The sequence below is a fragment of the Schistocerca piceifrons genome, chromosome X (assembly GCF_021461385.2).
Source record: "Schistocerca piceifrons isolate TAMUIC-IGC-003096 chromosome X, iqSchPice1.1, whole genome shotgun sequence".
NCBI classification, from domain to species: domain Eukaryota; kingdom Metazoa; phylum Arthropoda; class Insecta; order Orthoptera; family Acrididae; genus Schistocerca; species Schistocerca piceifrons.
In genome coordinates, this window is record NC_060149.1 from 511,638,312 (window position 1) to 511,649,051 (window position 10,740).

The following is a 10,740-nucleotide window of genomic DNA, read 5'->3' on the forward strand; positions in this document are numbered from 1 at the left end:
AGAAAAAGAATTGCAAATGTGAAACACTGGTGCATGAATAACTGCTGTATCTGGCAGAATGTTGAATGCAAGCTTACAAACCTGTATGCTTTGTGTTGTTCAGGTGCTGGATGTCAGTTTTTGAACTGGAGTTCAGTGCATGCTGCACTTCGTTGATTAATACATGGATGGTTAATGCTGGTTGTGGATAACACTGGAGTTGTCATCTGGTGGTGTCCCATACGTACTTGATTGGAGACAGATCTGGTGATTGAGCAGGCCATGGCAACGTGTCGACACTCTGTAGGGCATGTTGGGTTACAACAGTGGTATTTGGTTGGAAAACAGTCCTTGGAATGCTTTTCATGAATTGCAGCACAACAGGTTAAATTACTAGACTGAAAAACAAATTTGCAGTCAGGGTGTATGGGATAACCATGAGATCCTGCTGTCATACGAAATCACACCCCAGACTGTAACTCCGGATGTGGCTGCAGGCACTCACCTGACCTTCTATTAACCAACACATGGCCATCAGTGACACTGAGGCAGAACCAGCAATCATCAGAGAACACAACAGACCTCCAATCTACCCTCCATTGAGATCTCACCTGACACTACTGCAGTCACAAACAGCAGTGGTTTGGGGTCAGTAGAATGGATGCTACAGGGCATCTGTCTCGGAGCTGTCCTTGAAGTACCTGATTGTGAACAGTTTTCTGTGTCTCTGTTGTGCCAACAGCTGCTTGAATTGCTGCTACAGATGTGGTATAGTGCACCACAGCCATACAATGATCTCAATGGGCTTCCCTCTCTGTAATGCTATGTAGCATTCCAGAGCCCAGTTTTCTTGCGATCATACCTTTCCATGACAACTGCTGCCAGCAATCCAGTACAGTGGCTACATTCTAGCCAGGTATTTCTGCAATATCATGGAAGGAACATCCAGCTTCTTGTAGCCCTATTACATGACCTTGTTCAAACTCTTTGAGCTGTTGATAATTGTGTCTTCACTGTCGTAAAAGCATTCGTGGCTAACATCAGCTCACTATGTCAAGTCTCAAAGGTAACTAATGCTTATGACCATTACAGCACATATTTAAAGTAAACCTGATTTTCATCCTCATAATTGTACTATGTGACTGGCATGAAATTTGAATAAAGTCATCTTCCAGATGTAGAAACACACCTACTAACTTTTGTTTATCTTGCACAACTCCTTTTTTGGTGCCAGAAGTTTTTTCTGTCAGTGTACAGTCCCTGGCCAATTTATTAGATGCACTACAATTTTTAAGCAAATTTTGATTTATGCCTAATGAAATTTGTTTTTTTAATATGCAAATTGTGAGAAAATTATTATGTGTAGTCTACTTCATACTAAGATGCTATAACAAGTACATAAAATGTAGTATTTGTTGAAAACATTTTATTTCAGTAATTACAACAAAAATTAAAATATTGTAAAAGTGAAAACATTAGTTTTAATATCTTGTTGAGCCACCTTTTGCAGCTATGAGAGCCTTAATATGACATGGCATGCTGTCGATGCAGGACTGTACTGTGTCTCACATTTGTGGATGATGATACCAGACATGGGTGATCTTCTCTAAGAGCTGTGTTTTTGTTGTGATAACATATTCTGCCACATCCCTCTTCAGTAGTTTCCATACATTTTCTATGGTGTTCATGTCGGGACTTATTACCTGGTCGGTCTAACAGAGGGATACTTTTTTCCTTCAGAAAGGATTTAACTGACCTGTCTGTTAGATAGGGAACTAAAAATAAATCATTCCCCATTTGGGAACCATTCTCTGAGCTGTGGTATTAACTGATTTTGCAGGACTTTCTTGTACTGGTCTTGCCTCATTATGCCTTTAACCACATAAAGACATCCTGTACCCTTGCCACAGGTGACAGACCAAATCATCACCTTAGTTGCATATTTTACGGTCTGAATATTGCAGTCGCAATGAAATTTTTCTCCTGTTCGATGGCACACTTACTGAGATTTGTTAGTCAAAATTTCAAACATGCTTTCATCGCTGAAGCATACCTGCAAAAATCGAGAAACATAATTAATATACTATGAATAAATGTACATAGGTTATATCATATTGTAAATAATAATTTTAAAGTTAAATTACCAATCTACAGAAGTCCACATCCTTATGACACCACTGTTTAATCCACTTCAGATGCTTCGCTTTCGTTGTGGCTGTTAACTTTGGTTTTCTAGTGGGTTGACAGGCCTTGAAATCAATATCCTTCAACTTTCTGCAAGCAGTGCGTTCAGATGCAGTCACATTAGCCTGTTCCAGTTGAGATTTTATCTGTTGTGTTGTTGCAAATCTGTTTTCTATGCAAATTCTTTTGAGAAATCTTTCCGTCCTTGAGGTGAAAATTAGTTTTCTTCCACATTTACTCTTCCGTCTGGGGCTCAGTTCTTCACCTGAATCAATTTTCTTCTTTATGCACCTCACACTAGCTTCTGACATTTCCAACCTTCATGAAATTTCTGGATTGGAATACATTTTCGTATTAACAAGGGCTTTGCCCTCAGAATTTTTATGTGGTGAAATGTCCCCTCTTTTACCCATTGTTAAAATTCACAATTAATAATACCTGGCTGTTAAACAATCAATTGTGATGTCAATATTATGAAATTGATAATCAAAGCAAACAAAGTATTACACCAGTTACACGTGAGAACGCCACTGAACAGGTCCTTTTCTCCACGCTGTACTCTGCGCATTGATAATTGCAATAAGTCAACAATTCAATGTCACTTAGCAAAAATAGATAAAAAATTCAACAATGTAATAAGTGCCCTGAATAACTGTCATAAATTTTCCGATTAATTGCATTAAATATATTACTCAACATGTAATTATTACAAATAACATTAAAAATGTGCAGTGCATCTAATAATTTGACCAGGGACTATAGTTGAAGATACAACTACCCCACAGATTTTATTTGAAAGAAAATTTCCTGGGCAGTATCCTCCTCTCACATTCTGACTAATTCACTTCCTTCTTCCAGCAACCAAGGTTTGGACGGTACGGGTTGACGAGAACAGTGCTTCTGAAGTTTTTGGCAGTGGGAAGTGTAGTAGTCAGAGGATGAGAAGAGGATACTACGCAGGAGATTTATTTGTGAGTGAGATCTGTGGGGTGGCTGTGAGAGGCGAGAGCCTGGAAGAGATAGTTGGTGTAGTTGTTGAGAGAATTAGTGTTGAGCAGAGGCATTTGCTGCAAATGCCTCAGCTGTAGGAAAGGGAGGTTTTGATGTGAAAGAGGTGGCAGCTGTTAAAATGTAGATGTTGCAGCTATTGGATAATTTTATATAGACTGAATTTGGAATGTTAGAGTCAGTGAGGTGGGAGTTAACATCAAGGAAAATAGCTTTGAATCTGGAAAAGGGCTAGATGAATTTGAGTTGAGGACTCAGATTTGTCTACCTTCATCCTCAATGCAAGTGAGTTCCTGTCATCCTGTGGTCTGAGTGACCTGCCCTTGCTTTTAACATGAACCACTGAATGATGATAGCAGTTGACTATCATCATTCTGCAGTTCCTGCTCCACACACAGCCACTGTCCATCAATATGGCTGTAGGTCTGAAACCAGTCACCTTTTAATGAATGTGCCTTGTTATCTAGACAGTTATAATTTATTGCAAAGATTATATGTTGGTCACTGATTTCTCCAATAACATTGTCAAAAACAACTACTCTTAGCAGCTGATTTTGTGTATTTTCTCTGTGACACATGTAAATATTCCTGAACCTTTTCAGTTTCAAGGAGCTTTGTCTCGACATCCATTGGAAACTAAATATATGTTTGCTTGAGTCTGTTAATTCCAATTTATATACAATGTCCAGCTATAAAATATTTATCATTCACTTTGCAACACCCTATTAAAACAAAAGAGTACTTACAGTGCTAGGGCTGAAACAATTTATAGAGTGTGTGTGAATGTATGTTGGAGGTGAGAAAGGTGAGGGGGCAGAGAAAGTAAATTAAGTGCATAACAAATATTTAAAAAATGTTAAATAAATGTTGAACATCCAATTCCTTTGTCTTGTATTCATAATTGCTGATTTTGAGAAGGAGAATTTAAATGTGGTGTTATAAGTACCTGATTCTATACAGCTGTGCAGGAATTTGTCTGTGACATTTCATCGTCAGTGAAAGTTTAGCTTTTGTGTACTTAAACTGATTGGTCTACCTGGATTATGTGTGCTTGTCAAGTGACTGGACTGGGTTATCGTTGGAGCAGTTATTACTGGTACATGGGTAACCCTGAAAAAGTTGTGCGCTGGAGACCCATCACTTCCTTAAAACTGTCCATTAATAGCATCTAGTGAACAGCATATACTCCCTCACCCTTTCAAAAAAGACCTCTAGAGAACCCTTCTTGCTGACTTATTTTGAATCTCTTTGCTTAACCCACTTGTGTACAATGACGGGCATACCCGTCATCGCACTCACTTGCACTTACATACAATGATGGGTACAGCTGTCACCCTGCATTTGCCTTGTTGTGTCGTGCTTTGGCATGTAGTGGATTACTGTTGGTTCTAATTTTAGTCCAGGCAGCATGTTAATAGATGGCATGAAAATGCTCAATTGCAGCTAAATATTGCAATGCAAATTAGCACATTTTCTTAGATTCAGTAATGCAACATGGCCGATCCATACGAAATCCAAGCCAAGAGAATACTTCAGTTTCCTGAAGAAAAGATTTGAGTGATACTGATGGTGGACTAGACTTTGAAAACAGTGAAAACACAGAATCAGAAGTGAGTGACAGCAGTCGTTGTGTTGACAAAGAAGATTTTTCCCTCAACAGTTGAGACGATGTAGTGGAAGTACGTCAACAATTACTGATGAGTGGAACTCGGAAAATGTTTGTATACTACGTACATTACCAAGAGCAGCAGTGAAGGGGAGGTAGATGTTACTATTCACAGATCCATGGGCTAAAACTCATCAGAATTGCATGGCACTGATCAAATTTTGACACCACAATTCTTGGAGTTGGTGGTCAAGGAAACAAATTTCTTTGCAGAAATGACTGTACATGCAGAACAGTGAAGAATGGTTGACAAATCACACTGGTTTCCTGTGGCAGCAGATGAGATCAAAGCCCAATTTGTACTGGGTATACTTAAGTCCCAAACAAAGAAATCTTCTGTACAAGATAATTGGTAGAGAAGGAAAATAATACAGACTCCTATTTTTGGTAGAACCATGCCTTTTAGGAGATTCAAAGCCCTCTCAAGGTATCTTCAGTTTGCTACTGATTCTGCAGGTATGCATCATGACAAACTGAGGAATATCAGGCCAGTTGTTACTCTTCTACTTGACAGATTTCAAAGGGTGTACAAGCCTGCAAATTTTTTTGTGTTGATGAGAGTCTGATATTCAGGGGCAGATTGCCATATGTATAATACAAACTTTCAAAGAGGGCAAGATTTGGTTTGAAAATATATAAAGTATGCTCATCTGACAATGGATACTGTTACAATTTTAAAATTTATTCAGCTCTTGAGGCAAAAAAAGTAGTCAGCACCCCATCAAGTGAGAAAGTTGTTTTGGCTTTGTGTGACACTTAACTGGATGAATGGAGAACAATATACATGGATAATCATATTCTCTCCCACTTTGTTTCTAAAGCTATTGGAGAGGAAGACCTATGTAGTTGGAAGTGTAAGACCAGACAGGAAGAACATGCCACCACAGTTTAAGAACTCGGTCTGAAAAGAGACGAAGCGACTTTTGCATCAGCGAATGAAGTTCTTGCTGCTAGATGGATTGACCAAAAAACCAGTGAACATCCTGTCAACCATTCATGATTGACCTGAGTATGAGGAACAGCAAAAAATGGGAAGACTAAGTTGAAACCTAATTGCATCAGCGATTATAACAAAGGATTGGATGGAGTTGATGCATGCAACAAATGCCTAGCATTATATTCTCCTATGAGGAGATATGTGAAGGGATATAAAATATATATTTTTATATGTTTTATATGTTGGACATGGCAATTGTCAGTGCAAGTATAGGACACTATATGATTAACGACAGTAAGAGAAGAATGAGGTTCACAGGTTATCATCTCAACCTGGCTGAACAAATTCTGAAAAAATATTAGACTTCCTGATTATGGGATTTGCGGGCACCCAAGCCTAGGAACAAATCCATTAAGACTACAGAGCAGGTACTGGGGATATTTTCCCACAAAAATACTCCAACTGACAAAAAAGCAGCACTGTCTAGAAGGTGTAAGATCTGTTACAACAGAGGACAGCATGGAGAATCCTGTTTTGAGTGTGCAGAAGTGCAAGATCTGCCTACACGTGGATAAGTATTTTAAGCTTTATCACACTGAGACAAACTATATATTATTATATTTCAAAGTATAATAGAGAAATACAATAAATAGAATGCTCTAATATAGCTTATAGTATGTTGCTGTAAAAATGAGAAAAATCACTGAAAAATAAGTGTACTGCTGTGTCACAACATCAATTTAAAAAAAAAAAAATTGTGTGACAGTGGGTTAAAGTGACTACTGTGTTGTGATTCTTCATTTAGGAAAGTATTCTGCTGTTGTAGTGACTGGGAATATGAAGAATGTTGTAATGCCCTTTGTGAACTCACTGATAGTGATATGTACTGTTCCTGGAATATGATAGCTGAGGTTGGACTAAAAGAATTTTAAACCTGCTTTGCTCTGACAGTCTTACATTTACTTACTCCTCCACCCCTTCTTACTTCTGCAGAAGTTTGTATTCCAATTCATACTTTCTATCTTCAGAGACACCAATCTAATCACACTGGTCACCTTGTTAGGAGGTTTTGTTGTGCTACTAAATGCATATCTGCTTTAATTGACCAAAACTGTTTATCTCTACCTGTTATTTTCATTTCTAGCATATAGAGCACTGAGAACTTCCTTAACTGCCTGAAATTGGTCTTCTCTTTCCCCCATCAGATCCTGTATGTGTTCACATCATTATCTCTATCCACTGCTCTTAATGTCCATCTCATTTTTGCTTGAAAACCTTGTTCCTTATTATTCTGATTAGTTTTATTTCAGCCATGTATAGCACATAGTTTGTGATTCATATTGGTAAGGCCGTCTTATGTTGATGTTCACTAGTTAGTACCATGACAAAGAAATGGTCTTTCTGGAGGAGATGGTGCTTTGGCTTACAAGGGGCTTGATTATCTTTATGATGAAAATGAGAATTTAGTTCTCCTGTGAGCCATGTCTATCGAATTACCATGATAAATCTCTACAGTCTTTACGTCTAACTTCTGTAAATGCTATTCTGAAGTGATACCTGACAATAAGACAGCATCAGACTTCCATAGAGTAAAAAGTCAATAAAAAAGCTGTAAGTCAGTAACATGCTAGTAATGGTTCAGCTCTATTTTTAAATATTTTATAAAAGGACTCCACTGGAAGTTATTCCAGGAAACAGGTTTTTTGCAAAAGTGTCTTTCAAAATGTAATGCTAAGCAGAGTTTTAAGTACTGGAAAATATCAACGAGGTGGGTTACCACCAGACAACACAGAAATGTAGAGGCTGCTAAGGACAGAGAACTAGCACCTAACAAGGTTATGTAATTAATTTGAGGAGCTTTCAGAAATGATTTACAGTAGTAGTTTTTTTGTACCTTATTTATTAAAGAACATGAGTCGATGTACATGGGACCTCTCAATATCCTTCCCACCATCAATGCAATGCTGCCACTTTCCTGGCAACTTCATTGATGTGTCACAGACCTGCTGTTTGGGGATACTACGCACCAACTCATGAACAGCTGCCTGCAGTTCTTTGTTGTCACAAACCTCTCAGCACATCCTTTATGTTATCAAATAAAGAATACTCAGATGGAGTTAGATGCAGTGAATATTGTGTGCAGCACAGAAAGGGACTCTAATATTGTCACCTTTGCAGTTGTGCCATTGCTGGTGTGGGGTCACACATTGTTATCCTGAAGGAGTGCTCCTTTTGACCACCTTTCATGTCACCTTCGCTGCATCCTGCATCTAAGTCACGCAAGGGTGTCACAGTACGTCCTGCTGTTGACAGTTGTTCCTTGTGGAAGTTAGTCCATTAATAGTATGCAACAGAGACTATCTACTTCCCTGCAGATGAAGCAGCATGAAATTTCTAGGACCAGGGACACCCAGGATGTTCCCATTGAATGGACTAGACTTTGTTCATAGGTGAATGGTAGTGATACCATGATTATTCCTGTCACCAGTCCTTCCTCTAGGCCTGTGTCAAGTCCTGTGGAACCCAATATGCACACATGTTTTTCATACCAAACTCATCATGAATAATGAAGTGCACGGTTGCACATCCTACACCTGTCTGCAACTTCAGTTCATCAAAGATTATGTACCTACAGCCATTATCAATTCAGACACAACCTCAGTGTTCCCCAGAGTCTGCAATGTTGACAGGTGACCAGCACCCATAGTCTTGCATGTGGATTCCCTTCCACTAGTGAACTCAATGATCAAGCTGTAAACAGCCCTTTGTGCAGGAGTTGCTTGATAATACACTACAGTCGAATATTTATAAATAGCAACAAACAAGTGCTGCCCTTTTACTAGACATACTGTTCACAACTGTCATCTAGTGTCTATGTGATGTACTGGAATCAGTTCATCATCCTACAAGAGGATGTGCCTACAGTCTGAGTACTGCTTATGAAACAGAACAATTGGAAATCATTTCTGAACACCCCTTGTAATATAATGTAACATTTTATGATGATGTAATTGTCATCCTGTTACAGCAAACGGGAATTGGAAGTGACGAGTGAACTGTGCACACCAGACAACAGGGACTATGCTGACATAGCATCACGCTCAACAGCCATTTTCTATGACAATTGTAATCATCCCAGTTGAGATCCAGACTGGCTGTGTCTGTGTAATACTACCTCCATGCAGAACACAGCCACCATTACCTGTTTATACACATATATTGTGTATCTGAATCCCTTGCATGCACTCACTGTCATGTGTGTGATTTTGCCATCATCCTTTGAATGAGAAAGTAAGAGCTGTATAAATTGTAGCAGTGTTTGTTGTTTACTATTGTTTTCTGAAATGTTATATGAATGTTGATTGTAAACACTGGACTGATATCACAGTTTTAGAATGAATGGTAAATGTGCTTATATTGTACCTTGCTGAAAAACACCAGTAGTATACAAATATGGCCTACCATCACTGTAGACATGTAAAATATATGGTTTAGATCTGCTGAAACATTATCAGTACTGCAGTGTTCATTGTCCAGCCAAGTTTTATTTAGGAAATGTTGTGAAATTTCAATAGTTTTTATCTGCAGGGTGCTGCAGTATTTTTCACTTTGTATTGTAAAAACTGTAAAAAATTACAGGGTGAAATGCATCTGTAGAGTCCAGTTGCCATCAGGATACTGTGTAATTTTTGTATTGATTTTGTTGCCTGTGAAGAAATATTATTGTGTTTATTTGAAAGTGGCACAATACCTGACTAACTTTTGTATGTTTACTATTTTTTATAGCTAATTTCTACCACTTCAGTATTTACAGTAATGTAAACGAGAGTTTAACAGAGCTGCTAATGTTGGTGTGTTAGTTAGAGATGAAGATCAACTGCATTTCATGTATTTAAGTATGTTATAGTACAAAACATTGTAGTTACCATATCATTGCCATTTTTAGCCAGTAAATACACTTCATATGATTTATTAATCAAATTGATATTGAATCAGTCATGATGGTCATTTCCTTACACACGTTTTATGAAAGAAAGAGATACAGATTCATAGTGATGTTTTCACTGTGACTGAACTGTGTTACTATTAACAATGTGCAGTTCTGAGCACTGTAATGATCTTGTAGTTGTTAAAAATAGCTTTACAGTATTGTATTGATGAAGCGTGTGTATTTTATTCTTGGTAACACATTTGTTACCATTTTGTGTGTTATTTTATTGTTTTGTTGAAATGTGTACTGAAATTGTTATTTTTTAATTTAAATTTTAAATAGTTTAATTTTATACTCAGTCACATCATTAATGATGTAAGGCCTGTGATTTTTATCCTGTTGTTGAACAATATATGAATAACTAATTGTGATATTGTGTAGTGAATATACATATATTCAGTCGTAGTCAATGTCTCTAGAACTACTCATATCTCCTCCAGTCACTGCTCAATACATTTTATATTTCCTGTTGTTTTCTTCATGTGGTTTTCAGACCATGACATCATTTATCTAATAATTATCACATTAGACTAATTTGGTCACAATTACAAGTACAGAAAGTAACTGAAAATACCTTTGCTGTGTATTTATGGTTTTCCTAATACTGCCATCAGCTGGTGAAAATTCTGATGACTAGGTTAGTTTGCATTAGCTACACGTATGAATGACAGGTATTGGCACTTGCTCAGATTTGTGGGAAAGTGATTATGGAATAATAGTTCACACCATTAAATTGTTCTCAATTTTTGATAAATGAGATATCTGGTAGGAAGCTGATATTATGGCACTGAATCAAAACATAGTAACTGCATTCTTGCAAAGGAACCTATTAAATGAGACTGGTAGAGATTTCAAAATATGATGGTTGTGTTGTATATATACTTCTGTTTATGTCTGAAAAAAAACAGGGGGGGGGGGGGAGGTAGTTTCCAGTATAGATTAAAATTTACTATTTATGTCCACCATGGCAAAATT

The 10,740-nt window shown here is 37.6% G+C and overlaps 1 protein-coding gene across 1 annotated transcript in view; it reads left to right on the forward strand.

Annotated features, from left to right (window-relative positions):
* The window catches only part of LOC124721976 (pancreatic triacylglycerol lipase-like), a 451,439-nt gene extending 441,489 nt beyond the window's left edge, over window positions 1-9,950 (forward strand). The window contains exon 12 of the mRNA XM_047247144.1: window positions 8,803-9,950. Within this exon, the coding sequence (XP_047103100.1) occupies window positions 8,803-8,917 (115 nt within the window). The 3' untranslated portion in view covers window positions 8,918-9,950. The remainder of the gene's footprint in view (window positions 1-8,802) is intronic.
* Window positions 9,951-10,740: the final 790 nt, after the last annotated feature.